The sequence below is a fragment of the Nyctereutes procyonoides genome, unplaced genomic scaffold (assembly GCF_905146905.1).
Source record: "Nyctereutes procyonoides isolate TBG_1078 unplaced genomic scaffold, NYPRO_anot_genome, whole genome shotgun sequence".
Taxonomy (NCBI): Eukaryota; Metazoa; Chordata; class Mammalia; order Carnivora; family Canidae; genus Nyctereutes; species Nyctereutes procyonoides.
In genome coordinates this window covers 61,451,714-61,475,022 of record NW_026575142.1, presented here as the reverse complement: position 1 = coordinate 61,475,022, position 23,309 = coordinate 61,451,714, and the positions used below count along the sequence as shown (strand labels likewise).

General features: G+C 31.0%; 1 protein-coding gene across 1 annotated transcript in view; it reads left to right on the top strand.

The window, feature by feature from the left end:
* Positions 1-23,309, top strand: part of SI (sucrase-isomaltase) — a 91,815-nt gene that overhangs the window by 28,993 nt on the left and 39,513 nt on the right. Inside the window, exons 17-31 of the mRNA XM_055308179.1 lie at positions 1,637-1,753; positions 3,697-3,851; positions 4,883-4,967; positions 5,692-5,748; positions 6,638-6,762; positions 8,599-8,687; positions 11,841-11,890; positions 12,575-12,745; positions 15,037-15,192; positions 16,652-16,855; positions 19,324-19,478; positions 20,983-21,151; positions 22,468-22,564; positions 22,666-22,778; positions 22,862-22,987. Coding sequence (XP_055164154.1) covers positions 1,637-1,753; positions 3,697-3,851; positions 4,883-4,967; positions 5,692-5,748; positions 6,638-6,762; positions 8,599-8,687; positions 11,841-11,890; positions 12,575-12,745; positions 15,037-15,192; positions 16,652-16,855; positions 19,324-19,478; positions 20,983-21,151; positions 22,468-22,564; positions 22,666-22,778; positions 22,862-22,987 — 1,869 coding nt within the window. The remainder of the gene's footprint in view (positions 1-1,636; positions 1,754-3,696; positions 3,852-4,882; positions 4,968-5,691; positions 5,749-6,637; positions 6,763-8,598; positions 8,688-11,840; positions 11,891-12,574; positions 12,746-15,036; positions 15,193-16,651; positions 16,856-19,323; positions 19,479-20,982; positions 21,152-22,467; positions 22,565-22,665; positions 22,779-22,861; positions 22,988-23,309) is intronic.

Below are 23,309 nucleotides of genomic sequence, written 5' to 3'. Positions count from 1 at the left end.
ATATCAAATATTCATATGGATAATTGATTATCCATTTAAAAAAATAAAGTGGGTCCATGCCTCACACCATACACAAAAATCAATCTCAGATGAATTAAAGATCTATGTATAAAAAGTAAACAGACATACTCGAAGAAAATATGAGTAACTCTGATGTTAGGTTAGGGGGATATTTCTTAAACAGATCACAAAAGGCACAATTAAAAAAATAAAAAACATAAATTTGACTACAACAAAATAAAAAAAAAAACAAACTCTGTTCATTTAAGACTATTTTAAAAGTTAAAAAAAAAGTTGCCCACACACTAGAAAATGACATTTTTCAATTAATATAGCCTATAAATGCCTAACACCCAATTCAAAGTGCCTACTACAAATTTGTAGAAGGTAAAAACAATAGAAAAATTAGGAAAGGATGTGAAAGGGTAATTCTGTAGAAAGAGAAAACCATGTAGACTCAGTAAAAATGTGAAAAAGTTCTCAACTTCTCTAGTATTCAGAGAAATGAAAGTAAAAACTTTGGTGAAGTATAAGGTGGCAAAAATTAAAGTCTATAAATAATAGCAATTGACAAGAAACAGAACAATGGAAATTTTCATAGACTGTCACTGTGCTTACAAATGATTACAATGAGTTTTGATTAAACAATGTGCATTTCTAATAAGCCAGGAGAATAATCTTGAAAGTATTAATATATATAATACCACAGAATAAGAGTAAGTTTTTAATATTCACAAAGAAAACTATATATAAATATTATAGGAGCATTTTTCATATATTATTATAGAAAACAAGAGCTAAATGTTCACATTTAACATAAATGAATCTCACAAAAATGCTTTGAGAACAAAATGATATTCTGAGTCATGCATGAAATATGCCATTTATATAAAGTTAAACATATGAAACAATACTATAATGTTTATGGATATGTCTATACTATTTAGAAAAATAAAGAAATGCTTGCAAAAATTTAAATAAATGTGAACATACTAAATTAAGGATAGTAGGGACACCTAGGTTGCTCAGTGGTTGATCATCTGCTTTCAGCTCAGGTCATGATCCCACATTAGGCTCCCTGAGGGGATCCTCCTTCTCCCTCTGCCTATGTTTCTGCCTCTCTCTCTCTCTGTGTCTCTCATGAATAAATAAAGAAATTAAAAAAAATTAATTAATTAAGGATAATAGTTTTTTTCTGGAAGACCCTTGAAGGAAAGAAATGACATTTTATATGGCTAAGTGACATTGTTTACAATTTTACTGTTACAGTAATATATTATAAAATGAAAAAATAAAATCATGGCAGGTGAGTTTTGGATTAAGAAACAACACATTTTAATAATATAATTCCACATTATATATTGAGTTAACAATGATTAGATCAAAGGAGAAAGTAAATACATGACACTTACAATATATAAGGAAGCAATTTTAAAAAGTGTAACATAATGCAATTAGAGGTATGTACATAGCAAAACTGGAAAATATAAAACTATGTTAAGGAAGAATATATAAAGAGAGTAAAGCAAAAGGATTGTTAAGTAATGTAAATTAATCATTTGAGGCATAAAATGTGACGCTCTAGGCAAATTTGAGACTCTTTACACTATGAATAATAGATATATTTGTTATTTAGGTTGGAGCGGACATCTGTGGATTTGTGGTTAACACCACAGAAGAGCTTTGCAGAAGGTGGATGCAACTTGGGGCATTTTATCCATTTTCCAGGAACCATAATGCTGATGGATATGAGGTAAATGCCTCTTGCTCTCCATGTTTTGAAACAAAACCTAATTCTAGTTTTACCAATGTATTTAAATTCATATCTATAGAAGATATAGTCTGAAAATTTGCAGCATAATTCATAAAGAGGAGTTAGAAGCCCTCTTCTCAAGGCATGCAAATATTTTATATATTAAAAAAAAACGGTTCAATTAAGGAAATCATGAAATGTAATGATGTAACAACATAAATATTTATTTTAGCCTTAAGGATATACAAGTATGTCACATCACTTTAACTTAAAATAATTTAATACTTAATGCCCAAGCTTTTTGAGTCTAAATTCTAAAAATGTAAGTTGCAGGTAACTTTTCCTCCATAAAAAATATAATGTAATATTAGGGATTTCCACTTTTTGTTTTATTAAAGAAGCACAAGAAATTTAAGAGACTTGAAAAGTAGTTTGAGTCCAGAGTCTTTCCATAATAAGTAAAACTGGAATGACAGGTTGGGGAAAATAAAACTATCACCACAAGCGTCTGAACTGGTGGGAGCGGAAACACAAGGACACACTGAGCTCTTCTATCCGCCCTCGGAATTCAGCATGCTCTGACTCTCAAAGACATAATTCTCAGAGGAAATGAGGGAAATTGGGTGAAACCATTAAGTCAATTAAGTGCATGTTGGTTGAGAAATTATTCACTGCTCACACACTGGTTACATACAGAGTCATTAATTCTCCTTGAGAAGAGGGTCAACCACTCAGAACTCTGCCAGAAAGGAAGCATGTCAGAACAGAAGTAAAAGGTATAAATTGGAGATTAGTCATTTCCTAATCTGCCTAAATGGTGCTTTCAAGAAATTTGTGCTCATGGGAGAGGCTGATACGAATTACATTACACTGTATGTTCGTTTCTGTCTCCAACAAGCAGATGCCGAGACAGATGTGTTAGATTTATTAGTGAAACACTTGTGAAAGATAAAGGGCAGGGAGCAGGAAAACATTTACATCACAATTGGGGTCTGAATCTGGTGAAGATCAAGGCAAAGAAGAAGGGTTTTTAGGGAGAGCCACACACTGCAGCCTAATTCTAATGAAGTTTCCACTCAGTCCAATGGTGAGTCCTCAAGGCAAAATTGACAACTGGGAAAGCCCTGTATCTTCCAGGAATGGGCCTGAACAGTACCCCCACCATGCTCATTGATTAGCTAGGAGCAGCCAAAAGGGAAATATGTCTTCAGTGTAAACATTAGGGTGAATCCAGGTTGGCAGTAGCTGGTACCCTCAGTTAATTTCGCTACTCATAGCAGGAGAGCTAAGCAGGTTTGCTCAGGTCACTGCAGCAGAGAGTCTAGCTTGGGCTCAGCAGGAAGGCTGTCTTTCATGGTACAAACCTATGTGTTGGCCAAGCAGTCTGTTCCCTGTATGTCTGGGCCAGTAGAGTACCTGGGTTTTTTCTTCTAATGGCAACAACAAGGCACAAGGCAGTAAGACCTCAGGCAAGCACGTTTCAAACCTTTATACGAATGTGTCCTGTGTGCTAAGACTCCACTGGCCCGAGTTTGTCACTGAGCTGAGGACAAAGTGAAGAGGTGGGGAGTACAAGCCCCCTTTAGCGGTAGGGACTGCAGACTACACAACGAAGGGTGTGGGTACAAGGAAACACGGAAATTAGAGGCAATAATTCAGTCTCCTACAAATAATGCAGGTGACAAATCCTTTGTTAAAATATATATTTTCATCTCTAACTATATTTAAATGAAAGATCTCAGTTTAAAATAAAGTTTGATTAAAATGTATATCCAAATGAAAACATAAAATACATATGTTGATGATGAAAGAGGAACAATTTCAAATTTTTATAAACAAGCTAAAATGTATAAAATTTGTTCAAAAATAGATTAAATGCTTCTCTTTTAATTTTCATTTATTATTTTAGCATTTTAATGTCAATTTCTCTTTTTATTCCATAGCATCAGGATCCAGCATTTTTTGGCCAGAATTCCCTTTTGGTTAATTCATCAAGGCACTATTTGAATATTCGCTATACCTTATTACCTTTCCTCTATACTCTGTTTTACAAAGCCCATGTGTTTGGAGAAACAGTAGCAAGGCCCGTTCTTCATGAGTGAGTACCATATTCAAGAATTTTAATATCTTTCAAATTATATTCAGACATATATGGAAAAATTAATAGAGAGTAATCAAGATGTCAAATAGATTTCTGCTTTTTTTACACTCATATAAATCATTTGATGAACAATGGAATGATAGTAAATAAATATAATTAATTTGATGAATTAGACAAGATTAAGATAGAAATGTAGGAATTGAATAGAATTTAAAAGGAAAATAATAGAGCAGCACGGGTGGCTCAGCGGTTTGGTGCCGCCTTCAGTCCAGGGTGTGATCCTAGAGACCCAAGATCGAGTCCCATGTCAAGCTCTCTACATGGAGTCTGCTTCTCCCTCTGCCTGTGTCTCTGCCTCTCTCTCTCTGTTTCTCTTTGTGTCTCTGATGAATAAATAAATAAATAAAATCTTTAAAAAAATAAATACAAGAAAAATAATACATAGACTATACTAGAAAAATTATACTAGTAAGATTAAATGTGCAGTTATTGAAGATATATTATGTATATACTGTCAAAATCATTTAAATAAAGATGAAAAGTATAGTATAGTTGCCCAGCAATTAATTGTGTCTGTCTTTGTATATCTTGAGCAAAGCAGGACCTTTCCTCAAGAAATGACTAAAGACTCTTTCAAATCCAGGTTAAAACAGGAATTTATAATGAAAAATTTCAAGGGAAGAAAGTAGAATATGAAAGATTTCTGGTACTTAGAGGAGAAAAAGAATTAAGCACACTAATTGTTTACTACAAATAACAAGTAACCTTATCGTGTCTGATAGATTATTTTGAGCCCAGATAAACTAATTTCTTCCTCCTTCCCTCATTTCTTCCCTCTACCCTTTCCTTCCTTTCTTCTTTCTTGAGAATCATAGATTCAAAATGACGTGTCAAACAAGTAAAATTTAAGCTAATAATCATTCCTAGGAAAAAACTGAAATGATAAACCAAACAAGGAATTTGGATACATTTATTTTTTACCTTTATATTGTAAACATTGTCATTATAATGTGAATTGCCATTCTTAGGTTTTATGATGACAGAGAAAGCTGGATTGAGGACACTCAGTTCTTATGGGGCCCTGCGTTACTTATTACTCCCGTCTTAAAAGAGGTAGATTTTACAATTTTAATAAATTTATTGCTTTAAATTGTTTGAATAATTGTTCAGTAACATTACTGTTTCAACATGATAAATGCTGAATTCTAAAATGTAGAGGAAATTCTGAAAAATCATAAAAATGTGAGGTAAATTTATGCTTTTTAAATATATAATGTGTAACTGAGGAGAAGGAAATTATGTAATTTAATATTTTTCTAAAAAAGAAACTTTATTTATGGAATTAAGTCAAATCTCACAAAATAACAATGAACTCTCATTTAACTAGACACATTGAAATTTTGCTAAATTGTAAATAAATGGGAACTTGAAAGCCAACTCAGCATGTGGAAATATTGAAAATATAGTGGAGTGAGATTTTTGGCTTTTATCTATTGTTTAGAAGTCTATATGGACATGGAAATATACAGAAATGAATGTATACACATTTGCAATTACCATATAGATTATGACAATAGAAATGCATTTTTTTATTTGCTACTTAAATTAATTTCAACTCTGCTTTTGGTGTGTTTAATATTATTATATTATATAAAATTAGTAAAATAGTCTTTTGATTTTTATTTATAGAAAATATTGGACTTGATAGTACAAAGAAAGTTTTTGTCTTGAATATTAAAACCCAATTAAAACCCAACTCTCTATTTGATCTGATACCCTTCTGATAAATATTAAAGTAAACAAATTAAAACATATAAATTATCCTGCTTTATTTTAGGGAACAGATACAGTGAGTGCATACATCCCTAATGCTACTTGGTATGATTATGAAACTGTAAGTAACCTTAATATAATAATTTACTCACAAGTATTATATGGTCAAACATCTGTACGTGGAAACCTAATTCCCAACACACAGCATATCTTGTTTCGGCATTTGTGTTATTATTATAAAAAAGAATAATTCCAAATTTGAATAATGTGTGAAATTTTTGCAACTATATATGTTTATTGCATATGAGCAAGTAAGTCTGCTTGTTGCATGTGATTAATACAAAGTTATATTCTTTAGTGTAAAAAGCTATTCATTTTTAAATTGTGGAAATAAAAGTCATAAGTAATTTTAGGAAGGAGTGGTGACATTTTAATGCTTTTTCTACATTACATATTGACAATAATTTAGTACTGAGGTGATTCTAAACATTTGTTTTTACATGGCACATTCAAAAGTTTGGGAAAGTTTTTCACCTCAAACTTGAAAAGGCAACATTGTAGCTTCATATACAACATATTTTTTTTAATTGCTAAAATTCCTTGAAGAGTATTTATTTTAAAAGGCATTATTTTGCGTATCACTTATATTTGCTAAGCAGACTCTATTTTTATAGAAACAATGATTTTTAAAAGCTTTTAAAGATATGCTTAATTTTAAACCAAAACAAAGAATAAAAATAAGACTAATTAAGAACATTATTGTAGAGGAGAAATCGACGTCTCTAAATTTTAAAAATCTTTTTGAAAAAGTGAACTTATTTTTCTTCTGTTTTGTTCAGTAAACTGAAAAAAAAAGTTTTTTCCAAGGTTAGAAAAGAGCATGTTAATATTCATTTAGATGACATGAATTGCTCACAGTAAAAATTATTTAGATGTGTAAAATTAAACTCTTGTGAGATGGGATTAAAGTCTTCACTAATAAAAAAATCCTTTTAACTTCCAAATATTAGGGTGCAAAAAGGCCATGGAAAAAACAACGTGTTAATATGTATCTTCCGGGCGACAAAATAGGATTACATCTCAGGGGAGGTTATATTATCCCCATTCAGCAACCTGCGGTAACTACAACTGCAAGGTAAAATGAAATTTCATTAACTGAAATATGAAATATAATTCAAGTTTTTATATTTCATATTTTATTAAGAGTCAAAGATTAATGTTTGGTTATTTCCACCAGAAGATATTTGATATATGGAGGGAATTTTTTTTGAGGGAATTCTTAAATATAGTCATTTATAAAAGAAGATTCAAATTATATAACATTGTTACAAATTTCTTGATCAAAAAAATGAATGTAATTAGATTATAAATTTTTTCCTATGCCAAAAATGTATTTGCATTCTCTATAGAATATGTATAAAGTGAATTGCTTATTCTTGATAAAATTATGAAAAATTATAGTAAGTTATATAATGGTTGAAGTGTCCATTACATACTTAGATTTTCAATACATAAGTGTCACGATGGTTTTTCTTTCTGCTAAAATGTTTTACTTTTAATATGATAAATGAGATGGATAATTCTGTTTAGGGAAAGAACTAGATAGAAACTGAGTTCAGTAAGAATAAAATCCAGAAACATTTAGAATAAAAGAAGAATCTTGAAAATTCTAGTGCTCTAGCTTGCACCATTCATTCTGGGTACAAGGGCACAGGAAGATTTATATTAAATACACATATTTCCCCATATTCTGCAGCCCCCCCCCCAAGGGATAGTCACTGTCTATTACTTCTCCTGCTGTGTTTTCTTTTTTTTTTTAATTTTTATTTATTTATTTATGATAGTCAGAGAGAGAGAGAGAGAGAGAGAGAGAGAGAGGCAGAGACATAGGCAGAGGGAGAAGCAGGCTCCATGCACCGGGAGCCCGATGTGGGATTCGATCCCGGGTCTCCAGGATCGCACCCTGGGCCAAAGGCAGGCGCTAAACCGCTGCGCCACCCAGGGATCCCTCCTGCTGTGTTTTCTTCATAATATTAAGAATATCTAGAATTTTTTATTTACTTTATCTTGTATGTAGCATGTCCACTCCCTTTGACTATAAATTCTATTAAGGCAGGGACTTGACTTTTCCCTGCTTTAGTCCCCAAACCAATAATAAATATCCAGTCCATAATATATTCTCTAGTTTTGCTAAATATTTGTTGAAGGAACAAATACGTAAGTGAATGAATGTGTGCTAGTAATTTAAATTATTTTGACATTCTAGAATTGCTTATTTTCAGACTGAAACTGTTCCATGACTGTCTTCTCCAAAAAATTAGTTTTACTCTAGAGCTGTATTGAACAAGAGAGACATACACTTTGGTGAGCATGCAGGATGGGCTATATTCTGTATAGAGCAGTTGCCTGAACTGTATAGCCTCAGGGATACTATTTTAGATTTAAAAACCTACAGTAATAGAGAAAAAAATTGTATTCATCATATCTCATTTCTCATGATAGAATTAGCCTCATTTGTAAGATTATTAGATATTTCACTAAGGATTAAATTTTTTTCATATTGTACTTTTCTTTATTATGTATGTAAGACGTAGCCTTGATAAATCGCATGGTAGAGTTAATTGAGATGTGCAAGTATATGCTGAATGTATTTTGCATTCATAAGGTATATTTAATTTTTCTTCTTTGAAGTATTGTTATGTTGTTTCAATTTTGTTGGTATCTTAGCCACCATGAAATTCCATATTACATTTGTTATATATATTTCTTTCATTTATTTTATATATTTTATAAATATATAAATTATTTCTCTTATAGAAAAATTAAGAAACAGACATGAATTTCATTGATATCTATGTTATCATATGAATGTAGAACTCCTACGTATCCATTAGGTTGAAATGAACTTATTTATATGATATTTCACTAGTATAAATATATTTTGAATCATATATACAAACTTACTTCACAGCCGAAAGAATCCTCTAGGACTTATAGTTGCATTGGATGACAATAACATAGCAAAAGGGGACTTTTTCTGGGATGATGGAGAAACTAAGAGTAAGTCTCAATGTGATATGCTTTTAAATGTTCATTCTTATGATGGGAGAATTGACTTTTATTGATATAACATCACATCTATTTAAAAATGTCACGTTCTATTTTTTAATTATTGGTTTTATTTATCTTAGGGGATTAGGTTGCTTTATGAAATTTAACATTGTTCTTTAAATTATAAATATTGAATTATAATATATTTGTCTATTGGTTCATTGTAAAAGTCTTGACAAGTATAGATATCTTTATTAGATTATTACTTCTAGTTTGATGAGTTAATAAATTCAGACAAATTTTTCATCATGTTTTCAATTCTCTTAAATAATTGTAGTGGTTAAAAACTAAAATTTTGGTACTGTAAAATATATCTTCACATTTAAAATTTTGTTTAATTAATGTTAAATTGTTTGAGATAAGAATGTTATCATATAAATGTTTCACAATTTAATTAATAAATATCTTTAATTTTATTTCATGAGCTCCAAACTTGAGAAGGCAGTACCCAAGTGAATAAAAAATGAGCCTTTTTTTTTTTGCTAATATATAATTATTCTATAGTAAATTTATCTGTTTAGATTTGGTCAATTAGAATTATCCTCATAAATTTGTGGGTTTTTTTTATCCTATTTCTTTTAATAGAAGACTCAGGTATATGTGTTGTATATGTGTGTACAAAAAAAATTATGGTTTGGCTACTGTTTTAGCTCACTACTTCCCAGATATATTAAAGAATATTCCAAGGACACTTGAGTTGGCTCAGTCTGTTAAGCGTTTGATTTCAGCTCAGGTCATGATCTCAGGGTTCTGGGATTCATCCCTACCTCAAGCCTCCCCGCGCAATGCAGAGTCTCCTCTCTCTCCCTCTGATCCTTCCTCCTGCTGTTTTTCTCTCTTTCTCTCTCTCTCTCTCTCAAATAAATAAAGTCCAAAAAAAAAAAAAAAGAAAGAAAGAAAAAAGAACATCCCATAGGTCTCTATATGTGTGTGAAACATCCAAACTTCTCTAGCTTAACTTCAAGAAATAGTCTATGTATTTGTGTGTTGTCTTATAATTTGAAAATATGGAATCTATGAAAAAGTTCATGTTCTTTTTTAAGGCTTATCTATGAAAATATCTATACACAATATATCTGCTTCACCTTTGGTCTTCTCTTGTCAGTTGATGATTCCAATTCTACAAGATGCTAAAAACTTTAGTTGACTATTCTCTCACAACCTAGAAATATCTCTTGGTCAACCATGACCTGGGTTCTCTCATCAGTTCCATCACTATCACTAATATCTTCCATTTTAATTCCTATAATATCTTCCTAACTGGTCTGTCTATAGTTCTTGTCAAATCCCATTCACATTTATAATGTAAATTTATAATCCAGCAGGTGGAGTACTCATTTTAAAAGATGACTCAAATCATCACACCTCCACTCAAAACCCCCTTATGACTCTCCATTTTATTCAGTTAGAAGCCATATTCTTTTCCGACCTAGACCACTCACCAGGTTGCTGTTTTTGCACGTATGCACACATACATACACACACACATATCCCCTACTGCTCTCTAGTTCTCATTCTACTCCAGCACAACAGCCTTCTTGCTCTGTCTCAAATGCCTTAGAGCTTAAGCACAGTAGGGTGAGCTCTCCTATGAAAATAGGTTCCAAACATTTACTACATAGAAGTTTCTTAAGATTGGATTCCTGCTGAATTAAATTATTTTATTGCTGAGATAATCCCTGTATTGGTAGCATGTGGGTCTTGATTTTAAGGTTACTCTTTTTTTCTCAAATTATATCAATATACTCAATATATTTCTTTCTATATAAAAATATACATTGATAATTTACTTTCATATAGGAAAATGGTTAAAAAGATGGATAGGATTCAATTAATCATCTAATATGGTATCTACATAGTTATGTGCTGTGAAAAGTTAAAATCAGAGTTTTCTAAATAATCAATTTGTAAATAAACATAACAATAAAATGACCAGTTCTGATTTTGATTTTTTTTCTGATTTTGATTTTTATTTCATTAACTAGGATTAAAATTTTAGATAAATTAATGTTGTTGGAAATATATATGTATTCTCAGATTCCTTTTACTTTTTCACTTTCTTTCTAATTATTTTAACTGTAATCTTCAGTTTCTCTGTTAAAGAAACATGTTAAAAAATTCTATTACATAGATAGTGTAGCAAATCATTGTCTTCTTCCATTTTCCTCATTAAATTTTATTTCAGTCTATATCTACAGATTCACTTTATAGCCTCAAACAATGAAAAAAAATTAAAGATTGTATTTATTTATTCATGGGAGACACACAGAGAGAGGCAGAGACACAGGCAGAGGGAGAAGCAGGCTCCATGTAGGGAGCCCACGTGGGACTCCATCCTGGGTCTCCAGGATCAGGCCCTGGGCTGAAGGCACCGCCAAACCACTGAGCCACCAGGGCTGCCCCTGAAAAAAAAATTAAATATGCAAAATAAAATAGTAGTGTCCCATATTTTCCAAAGATAACTGAATATTATATGGTTTACTAGAAAGAGATAAAATATTCAAAATAATGAATTTATAACGACTATATTTTACTATAAGTTTCTTTTCTCTTAACTTCCAGAAATATTTTAGCCATCTTTGAAAAATTCAACTAGGCACATATTTATTCATTACCTTTACTTACTGAGATAATGCACTGCCAAGATTGTTTTGTATACAAGAGATTAAAATTTTAATTTGAAAAGATTTTTTGATTTGCTTCATTAATAAAAACTATCTTTCTTTATAATTTAAAAGATTTATTTATTTATTTATTTATTTATTTATTTATTTATTTATTTATTTGAGAGAGTGTGGATGTGGGCACCAGCGCATGCGTGCAAGTGGGGAGAGAGGCAGAAGGAGAGGGAGAAGGGGAAGTGGACCGCCCATGGACCACAGAGTCTGACCTGAGGCTCAATCTTAGGCCCTGAGACCATGACCTGATCCTAAATCAAGAGTCGGATGCTGAACCAACTGAGCCACCTAGTCACCCCTAAACAGTATCTTTTTTTCAAATATCTCAAATTTTTTGTTGTATAGCTATAAAAATAGAGAATTTAACTAATAGTGTGAAGAATTACATTTTGATTTAATAATGCTGTTTTTTTCCCCATTTCAGATACCGTACAAAATGGCAATTATATTTTATATACTTTTTCAGTTTCCAATGTAAGTATTCTTCTTGGACACAATCTTCCTAATGCAGAGTTATGCTTTTATCATGGAGTTCTATTTGTTAAGATGTTTATATGTATCTTCAGATTTCAATGGAAAGAAATGAAATAAATTGGTAAATTTTTAAATTTAAGTTGTTAAATTATAAATACATTGTTACCTTAAATTTTTACATTTAAACATAATCCATAAGTTTGTAATTATGAGATTGATGCACAAAAATCTCCAAACATCTTAAAGTGCTGTGTCTATCTCAAACGATATGACCTAGGAAAAAAGTGTCAACATATTTGAAAATGGTTTACTATATCAGTCACAGTAATAATTGTTATTAATTATGAGAGAGGATGGAACATCTACACACAAGGCTAAATTATAATAAATGATAGCAATAGTTTTCGTAGATGTTGGATTTCTTCATTTATTCTTTGTTGCGAAAGCTGTTATCCTTCACCAACAAAGGCTAGAATGAGAAGAGATATATATGAGTTGTATCATGGGTAATTCAAGCTATCTCTGAAAATAAATTTTATAGTATAGGTTATTTGGAAGTGGAGAGCTGGTGGGAATGGAAGGATAGATGATTGGTTCTTTTTCTGTTTCATACCTGTATTGTTTTTTCAAGTTTGCATCCAATGACTTTCTACTTAATATATACTGTTATGTATTTCTTTACAGAACAAATTAGATATTATATGCACACATTCATCGTACCAGGAAGGAACCACTTTAGCATTTGAGACTATAAAAATCCTTGGGTTGATAGATTCTGTTACACAAGTTACAGTGGTGGAAAATAATCAGCCAATGAAGAATCACTACAATTTTACTTATACTGCTTCCAACCAGGTAAACTAAAAATTTTAAAATATTTTGGCTGCCATATATTCTCACATTTAACATTGCGTAACCATTCAGTCTCTAGCTTTTGTGACTTTTTTTCTTCATGACATTCCTTTTTCCCCCCTTTTGCTACCAATATTCCATTTTAGGTCATTCCAATTTCAGATATCAACATTAAAAGGACTCCTTACTGCTTCTCCTTATTTCATTTTGTCTTTGATATCTCTTATATATTCCTTCTTAATATTTTATCATACCATTTTCTTACTCTGAACTTTAACTTACTCAGCTGTTGCATACAGTAAAGGTTCTAAATGTTTTAGCTTCTCATTTAGTACTCTTTAAGATATTGATATAATCCCTTTCTTCAGTCATTCCTTATGCTGTCTTCTCCTTTCAAGAACTCTCAGTGTCCTTGATATATCTTGTATTTTTTTTCTTTGAATATTTGTTTACATTCTTCCCTTCTAGTGCAATTGTAATTTTTGTCTCTTTTAAGATATGTACTAGAGAGGCACCTGGCCAGCTCACTCAGGAGAGCACATAGGACTCTTGGTCTCAGGGTTGTGAGTTCAAACTCCACGTTGAGTATAGAGATTCCTTAAAAATAAAATCTCAAGGGGTACCTGGGTGGCTGAGTTAGTTAAGCGTCTTCCTTGGCTCAGGTCCTGAACCCAGGGTTCTGAGATTGAGCCCCACATCGAGCTCTCTGCTCAGAGGAGATCCTGCTTCTACCTCTCCATCTCCCTGCTGCTCTACCTACTTGTGCTCTATCAAAATAAATGAATAAAAAAATCTTAAAAAACAGAACAAACAAAACAAAATAAAATCTGAAGATGTGTACTAGGGAAGGAAAAGGAATCATAGGATAGGGCTTGAATTCCAGTCCTGCGATCTTTACATTAAAACATATCAAAATAATCTCTTATCTTAGCTTCCTCACCTATAAAATGTAACATTTAAATCATAAATTTGCTTTGGGTAATAAATCACTGTATTTAAACTGGGCTGAAGGCGGCGCTAAACTGCTCAGCCACCTGCGCTGCCCAGAAGGTGGAAACTTAATCCAGTGAGCCACCCAGGTGCCCCTGAAGTGATTTTTATTGACATTTTTCCCCCATGATTCATATACATCCTAAATTACTGGTAATATCAGCATAAATTCTGATTTACTTGAGACAATATTCTCCTAGAGTATATTTTTCTAATTCCTAAGTCCTCTGGCCAAGTTTTTCAGCTGGTAATTTTCATAAAAATTTGTATTAGCTAATCATTTTTATTTAGCAAAAATACTATAATATATATTATATTATATATATAATATGGAGACAAATATAATATATATATTCCTAGGGCTGTAATAATTATTATAAATTAGACAATATAGCCCTACTAAAAACTTTATGACTCTAACAAAGATGATCAGGAGAGTATAATACAAAAATAATTTTATTTCATTTTTGCAATCTCAATTTATATCTGTGTCTGTATTTATGCTTATATAGAAAGAGATATGAAAGTAAGTTGGTATCAAAAAGTAAGCTATGAAGATGGAAGCTCTGGGATAAATTTTGCCCAAATTATTCTCAGGGTATAGAGACAACAAACATAACTTTTCAATATCCTAATAATAGAAAGAATTATGTATTAGAATATATATATATATATATATATATATATATAAAACCATTGTCTAATTTTTTTTTCTTTTTTGCATCCTGCCATGTTCTTTTCCTAACTTGTTCCTGAATTAGAGGCAGAACTGAAGAAATAAATATTTCCCTTTTCTGATCTGGCGTCCTCCATATCAACTTAAGTGGTTAACTTTTCCCACCCTTGAGGGAACTAACGTTTATTTCACACCTAATCTGCCCCAGACACTGTGTTAAGTGCTATGAATTTCATTTATCATGCATTCTGTATAGCAACACCCTTTAGTAGTAGCCATCATCCCCATTTTATAGGGGGAGGAAATTGAAGATAATAGAGGATAGTCAATTTTCCCAAAGATTTATAAGCATTAAATGGCAGAACTGAGAACTGAACTCATGTCCAGATTTAGCAATATTGTCTTTCATTAGTATTCTACAGTTTCTCATAGTTTTCTTGTCTAGAGGTTCTAGCCATTTTAGTGGCATGACATATTTTCCCCTTTCTCATCTCTTCTTTAAATATTCTATTAAAAGTACAAATGATTTGTTTTGAAGAATTGCTGTGGTTGCTGCATTTTATAAGTGTTAAGTATTTTTAAATAATCCAGTGCTCACAAATATTCTTTAATGTTTCTTTGTCTTCAGAGTCTCCTAATTTACAATCTCAAGTTGAACCTTGGAGGAAACTTTACTGTTCAGTGGAATCAAAATTTCTCAGAAAATGAAAAGTTTAATTGTTACCCAGATGCAGACACTGCAAGTAAAGAAAAATGTGAAGCACGTGGCTGTTTATGGGAAACGGTACTGATAATTTTAATTATGATTCATAATATGGCTTTTACATAAATATCTCAACATAATGATTATGTATTATAATTTTAATTCTACAACATATGAACTAAATTCATCTAGAAAAACATTGGGAATTTGAAATTAGGACTTTGATGGATAATTTATTTTTACCTTAATTAATTCTCCAAAGACATAGCTTAGTAAATGTCAGGCTAAAAGAATGTGTAAATTGCTTTCCAGGCAGTTTGGACAGTGTGCCTTACTTTACTTAATAAAGTGTGCCCATTTTACTTAGTAAAGTAGTCCTCTATTTGTTGGACTCGTTAGATGTTGTCTATAGCCGACTAGCTTAATTTACTAAGGTATTATACCACTAGGAGACAGTTTTTCAAAAGCGTTGTCTAAAGTCATTAAAACTTCTGAAATTGATGCACTATTGTAAGTTCTACTAAGGGATAATTTCTAGCCAGTTATTTTGGTCGTTCATTCAACAGAATGATGATCTGGTTAAACAAGACACGATTTATTTTTCTCTTGCAAAAAAAAAAAAAAAGAGAGAGTCCCACACCTAATATACTGGCCTCTCAATGTCATCAATTTCTTATGATAATTTCTTTTTATCCACAAGGTTGTATTATGTCTTCTGTCGTTAAGTAGACATTCCAAGCCCATAGGTAGAAGGAAGAGGGGCATCCTATTTTAATCAGCTTATACTCTTTTCTTTTAAAGAGGTTTTAGAGATCATATATAACTTCCTCAGAAGTGGCTGGGACATGTAGATGGGCATGTTGCTTCTCCCAGTTTAATAAATAAGAAAGATGGGAGAATGGGCTATTATAAGGCAACCAGCCCTCAGTACCACTATTTATCATTCTTTTTCTTAGGTCTTCGCTTCCACCCTTATATAAACCAATTACTTTTTTTCTTTTCTTTTTAAAACCAATTAACTTTGATCTTTGGCCACAGTTCCTATTCAAATACTGGTCAGGATATTATTGACCAGTATAAGGACCAGTCATGAAATAAGGAATGAAATAGTTTCATTATAAGTAAAAGAAAAGAACTTTAAGTACAGGCCCTTTGAGGGCTGTTATAGAGCCATTTTACACACAAAAGTCAATAGTCAATATGAATAGAACAAGCATGAAATCAAATGTTGTGTGTAACATACTTAATTTTTGCAAAGACCACAGAATCATTGTATTTTCTGTTGAAAAGCTATGACATTTGATTCTCTTCCTCTATTGGTCTGTCTTTAGAGTCAAAATATAAAATTATATATAACATTTTAGTATATGGTGTTTTGGGTTGCATAATAGGTATTTTGTGCTATGATTATAATTTTATTTTAGTATAAATTAATAAAATTTATAAATTATACATGTTATTAAACATGTCTACCTGTTTTGAAGAGATCAATGTAATGATACTTACAATTTCTGGTAACAAACATGTATCATGTTTTTAGTCTTTTAGCTCCAAAGCACCAGAGTGTTACTTTCCTAGACAATCCAACCCATATTTAGTCCGTGCAACTCAGTATTCATCAATGGGTATAACAACTGACCTGCAACTGAATCCTACAAGTGCTCGAATAAAGCTACCTTCTGAACCCATCTCAACTCTTCGTGTGGAAGTGAAATATCACAAAAACGATATGCTGCAGTTTAAGGTATGTTTAATATAAACTCTCCCAATCCATGACTTATCTCCCAAGATGAGATTCTGAATAGCTTAGGTATTTCAATTTTAATGTAATATTAAGGATTATAAATTTAGTTGGAGACATTTTGATTTTACAAAAATAAGGCTTTTTTCCTATACAACTCATAGCTAGGTGCTCAGTAAATAAGGCTTCTTATTTTTGCAATTTTGTGAATAATTAAACATGTACTGGTGATTTAAAAAACTATTAAATTCTTCCTAATACATAAATTACTTAGAATCAGACTATATTTATAGTACCATTAGTGTAAACAAAAAAAAAAAAAACAAAACAGGATACTATTTCCATTATTTTTAAATAGTGACCTGAATTTTCAGACCAATGCAGCAGATCTAAAAATTTTTTTCTCATTCGATAGTACATTTACTGGTTATTTTTTTAAATTGAAGTATAGTTGGCACAAAATGTTAAGTTGGTTTGAGGTGTACAAAGTAGTGATTTCACAAATCTATATATTATGCTAAGTTCAACAGAAGTGTAGTTACCATCTGTCACCATATAACCTTATTACAGTACATTCCCTAAACTGTACCTTTCATCTCCCTAATCTATTCATTCCACAACTGGAAGTCTGCATCTCCCAAGCCCTTTCACCCACTTTGCAGAAGCCTCCACTCCTCTCGTCTGGCAATGATCAGTTTATTCTCATTATTTTTACTTAAGAGCTCCAAGGGAGTCCATTAAGAAAACTATTAAAAATATTAAGAAGATCAGCAAAATGATAGATGTAAAATATCTCCAAAAAAATGTTTTGCTGTATGCTATCATTCACCGTTTAGAAATTGAAATGGAGGCAAGTCCTATTAGTAAAATCAAATGAGAAAAACAAATTAGCAACAAAAATATCAAAAATCATAGGAGTAAATTGTTTATAAGAAAAAGACTTAGAAAGTGTTGATAGATTTTTTAAAAGATTTATTTATTTATCTAAGAGAGAGAGCATACACCTGCATACTTTTGCTCCAACAAGATGGAGGAGGGTGAAGAGGGAAAGTCTCAAGCAGACTCCCTGCTGAGCAAGGAGGAGTATTCAGGGCTGATCTGAAGGCCCTGAGATCACCATCAACCTGGGCCAAAAACAAGAGTTCAATGTCCAACTGATTGTACCATCTAGGCACTCCCCCAAAAAAGTATTGATAGATTTTAAATAACATTATGAAAACAAGCAAATTTTAAAAATCCTAATCCTGTTTTTTTTTTAAGTTTACTCATTTTCTTTAAGTTCATCTGGAAAAAAAAAAAACTATGATAATGGCAATAGTTAAAATTCAGAAAAAGAAGGCATAAAATTTACCGAATTTAAACAGTACGGAACTACAGCCAGAATTACCTGAAAGTTTATTGAAAGAAGATAGCATAAAAGATATATGTGTGTGTATAAAAGATGTGCTTGTGTACATACAAAATCAACCAAACATAAGCTCAGAAAAAAAATAGCTACATTTATATCTTGCATCTGCCTAGTGAAAACCTTTCAAACCACCGATACAAAAATATAAATTCCACAGATAAAAATATCTATATTTTCTTACATAACAATTAAATATATTTCAACATCAACAAACACTATAAACAATTAGAAGGCAAACAAAAAATGGATAAGTATTTGCCACATACATGACAGAAACCAAGCAATTACAACTCTTGTAACCAAGAAAAAAAAAGGTTAAGACCTCCTAAGCAGACATTTAATAGAAGAAATAAAAATTAGAGATAAAAATATTAAAATACTTATATTAGTGGAAAATAAAAGGAACAAAAAGAAAATTTAAAAAATGGGAAACCTAAATGTTGAATATCATGTAGAAAAAGGTTGATTCTCATCAGCAAAGAAATACATGACAATTTAAAAAATGCTTTTAGTTTAATAGGAAATAGTATTAGAGTACACATTTTGGTAAGAATATTAATTAGTATACTATGTTTGGAAAATAGATATCAAAGACCCTACAAATTTTAGCACACTAATACTAGCCTAATACTATCACTTCTCAGAAATGTACTGGGGAAATAAAGACATGAATAAACATAAATAACTATTAATATTCATTGTAGGATCATACAAGTGACCAGAAATATTGAAACCACTTCTGAGTCTAAACATGAAGTGGTAAATAATTCTGTATATCCACATAGGAGAATATTTAGCTCTCATTTTTTGAAGATTTCTCATTGTATGGCAAAATGAATTATAAAATATTAAACAAATGATAAAATGCAGTTCATAATTTGATCTCAATACATGTGAATGAGGTTTCCTGTTTAGATAATGGGCCATAGATACAGAATTAAGAATTATATAAACAAGAATTCTAATGTTCTTGTTTGAGGAATTATTTGAATTATTTGTTATTTACATGATGTTTTAACAATAAAAGTGAAACATATTTATTTTAATTGTTTCTCTGCAATAGATTTATGATCCCCAAACAAAGAGATATGAAGTTCCAATACCTTTAAACATTCCAGACGTGCCAACAAGTACCTATGAAAATAGACTTTATGATGTTGAAATCAGAGAAAATCCTTTTGGCATCCAGGTTCGAAGAAGAAGTACAGGAAGAGTTATGTAAGTGATCGAATTATTTGATATGAAGAATATTTTTATTTTAAGTTAGAGGGGAAAAGTAAGATTTTCACTGTGCTACAGTATCAGTCATCACACTGAAAAGGTTTTTATTTCTATTAAATAACTTTGCCTGTTTTAATATTTTTAAACTAAACAATTATCACACTCATGAGACTATCATTAAGGATTAGTAAAATTTCATCTACATTTTGGATGTGATTTCGTTATTATCACACTCATTCTTCTAATCAAGTTACAACCCACATCAAGATTCCTCTTGAAAAGTGTGTGTGTTAACAAAATAAGTATTTGGAAATGTATTATGTAAATATTTAATAAGAAATTAATTGAAGTTGAAGTTTATTAATTCTGAAATCTGACAATTAATACTATCTCCACCAGGTATTGATGAAAGGAAATTATGATACATATACCTGTCTATATTTTTATGTTACAATGAATAAATTTATGTAAAAAGATTATTTTTATTTTAGTAAAATGTAGAGGTTGTAGACAAACTATAATATATTAAAAGAAAATTTTACTAATTTAAGCTTGCCATGCTTCTTTATAGAAGATGTTGCCAGAATTTTTTCAGGTATTGTCAGGGTGGATACAAATAATGAAGAAAATTATGTCTGTAGAATTTGAAAAATTGTATGATGACAATATTTTTGTTTCAGAGGATAAGAAGTGAAGTCATTTTGTAAATGACTTCTGGTGCAATGGCATTATTTATTTTTATTTGGAAAGCATTATTTTTAGTAAATAATTCTCCTAAATACTTAATATAGAAATTTATGTGTCCCAAATTATTTGTAATTATTACATTTCTTTTTCCTTCCAACCTTAACTTCTTTTCTTCTTCCTTTACATTCTTGCAAATCACTAGAAAAACAATATATTCTCTGTAACACATTTCTTCTGGATTTATTTTTAACACCAATTTGTATAAGTACAAAATAAAAGAAAGAAAATGATTGGGAGTAGTAATTAGGGAAAGCTTAGATTTAAAATATCCATCATGCCTTATAGTTTATTTTTATACTGATTTCATTTCATTCTATACATAGAAAAAGTTTACTGTGATTATCTCAAGGGAACAGGAAAACAGAACTTTTCATTTCTTGGAAATATATTACTTATAGATCATATTTATAACTTATTAATTTTATTAATAAGTTATATTAATATTTGTTTTACTACTATTAATTTTATTTTTAAAAGCAATATATATCTAAAGATAAACATATAATCATATTCATCATATAATTTATTTTATTAATAATGTCAAATAAATGAAACATACTTTAGATATTCTCTAACTTAGTCAAAAGAAAAATGTAGTGGGATAGTTCTTGTCATTTGGTGTTTCAGTACAACAATAAGGTACATAGAGAAAAATATAACTGCTTTTCAGATAACCTAAGAAAGAATTACCAAGTATTTGTAGTGCTAATTTGTATATATTTTCAGGATTAGAATTGTATTCTTTTCTTTTCAGTTGGGATTCTCAGCTGCCAGGATTTGCTTTTAATGACCAGTTTATTCAAATATCTACTCGCCTGCCATCAGAATATATATATGGTTTTGGGGAAGTGGAACATACAGCATTTAAGAGAGACCTGAACTGGAATACCTGGGGAATGTTCACAAGAGACCAACCCCCTGGTGTAGGTATCAATATTTGACCACTCCATGAGGCAGTTAAGACCATGATTAGGATCTCAGCAACTTCTCTGTAGGCCTAGACTTCAGTAATGAAGTAATGACAAGGGGGCCCCAGATTTGCTACTGTGATTTTCTATAAAGCAAACAAAAAAGCCACAATAGGGGATCCCTGGGTGGCTCAGCGGTGTCGCGCCTGCCTTTGGCCCAGGGTGCGATCCTGGAGACCCTGGATCGAGTCCCGCGTCGGGCTCCCGGCATGGAGCCTGCTTCTCCCTCTGCCTGTGTCTCTGCCTTTCTCTCTCTCTATGTCTATCATAAATAAATAAATAAAAATAAATCTTAAAAAAAAACCCACAATAAATTACGGGTGAAGGCAGAGGACTGGATGGATAACATCCTTGATTACAGTGAAAAGTGAGGTGCAACCCATCCCTTATCCTCTCAACTATGTAGAACAAAATATTCAGATTCAGAATCCCCTGCCGAATCTACTTTAACTCTCAGCTTTTAGTAATAACTGACTAGAGTTGTCTTTGATTTTTTTTTTACTCCTTTGATACTTATTTGATGCTAACATTTTCCTTTATGATACCATTAATAAGACAAAACACTGGGAAAAGTGACATGAGTATATAAAAACATTTTCTACAGATGTATGTATACCTGGTGCCCCTAAAGATGTCAGTTTGATTAGGGATCATTAAATTAAGAGTTTTGCGACTTTTGACAATTCATTTCATGACCCTGAATATAAGTTTTTTATACTGAAAAGTGAAAAGATCTAGCTGAGAATGAAATTAAATGTTTTGTAAACTATTATATAAACAAGATATTATCATTTAAAATATTATCATAAAATATAAACATAGGTATTACCATATAAGTTATTAATAAGTTTGAATACTTTCATCATTTTAATTATTTCTAGGACATTTTGTTATCAAAAAAGAAGTTCCAATTTATAGATAAGATATACCTGTTGAAGGAAACCCAACTACCCTAATGGTTTTTACATCAGTTAATGTGACAGTATTTGTGGGTTACATGAATTTTCATGTACAGAATTACAAATCTGTTCATGAATTTGTATGCTCTAAAGCAGTAATGGTTCAAATAATAGAGATTATTTTCTAAAGGAGATATATTTTTTTAATTTAAGCATAGTTTTGTGTACAAAGAAAGAAGCTTTAAATTCATATAGGCTCAATCCTCTGATTAATTTAAATATTACTTTGACAAAACTCATATGCTATTTTTATTTAAATATTATGCTTTTATTATTTAAATATTTTATATTATGTTTAATTTTTTATTTTAGTATAAACTTAATTCCTATGGATTCCATCCCTATTACATGGCTCTGGAAGACGAAGGCTATGCTCATGGAGTTTTATTACTTAACAGCAATGCAATGGGTAAAACAATCATTTGTTGAAATTCTCATATTTTATGTGACTCTTTAGTAAACTAAGATCTTATATGTAAATAAACATGTAATCATATTTTGAATTTCTAGATGTTACATTTCAGCCAACTCCTGCTCTAACTTACCGTGTGATTGGAGGAATCTTGGACTTTTATATGTTTTTGGGCCCAACTCCAGAAGTTGCAACAAAGCAATACCATGAAGTATGATTATATAATTTTTTAAAGTTTTCTTTGTAAAATAGAGTAACTCTCTTAGTTCACAAATATTTTTTTTTTCTCCAAAGGTAATTGGCCGACCAGTCATGCCACCTTACTGGGCTTTGGGATTCCAAATATGTCGTTATGGGTATAGAAATACTTCACAAGTTCAGCAAGTATATGATGAGATGGTGGCTGCTCAGATCCCCTATGTATGTATATTAGTTTTAAAAGAGTTAAATGTGTTATCTATTAAAGCAAAATGAAGTAAATAAATAGACTTTAAAATTAAGCATTTGGCAATAATTGATGCTTAGTTTTTTTGTAGCATCTAATGACTTAGTTATGAGATTTTTATAAAGTGTCTTTATTAGATGAAGGAAAAGGGATAATACCATTCCTTTTTCTCCTTTCTCTCTAGTCCATGACCCTGAGTTGTACTAAACAAGGCATTGTGCACTTGGTTTTCTCTCACAAACTTTGAGTTGCCTAAGAGTCAGATATATTTCCCATATTTTCTTTATATGAGAATAA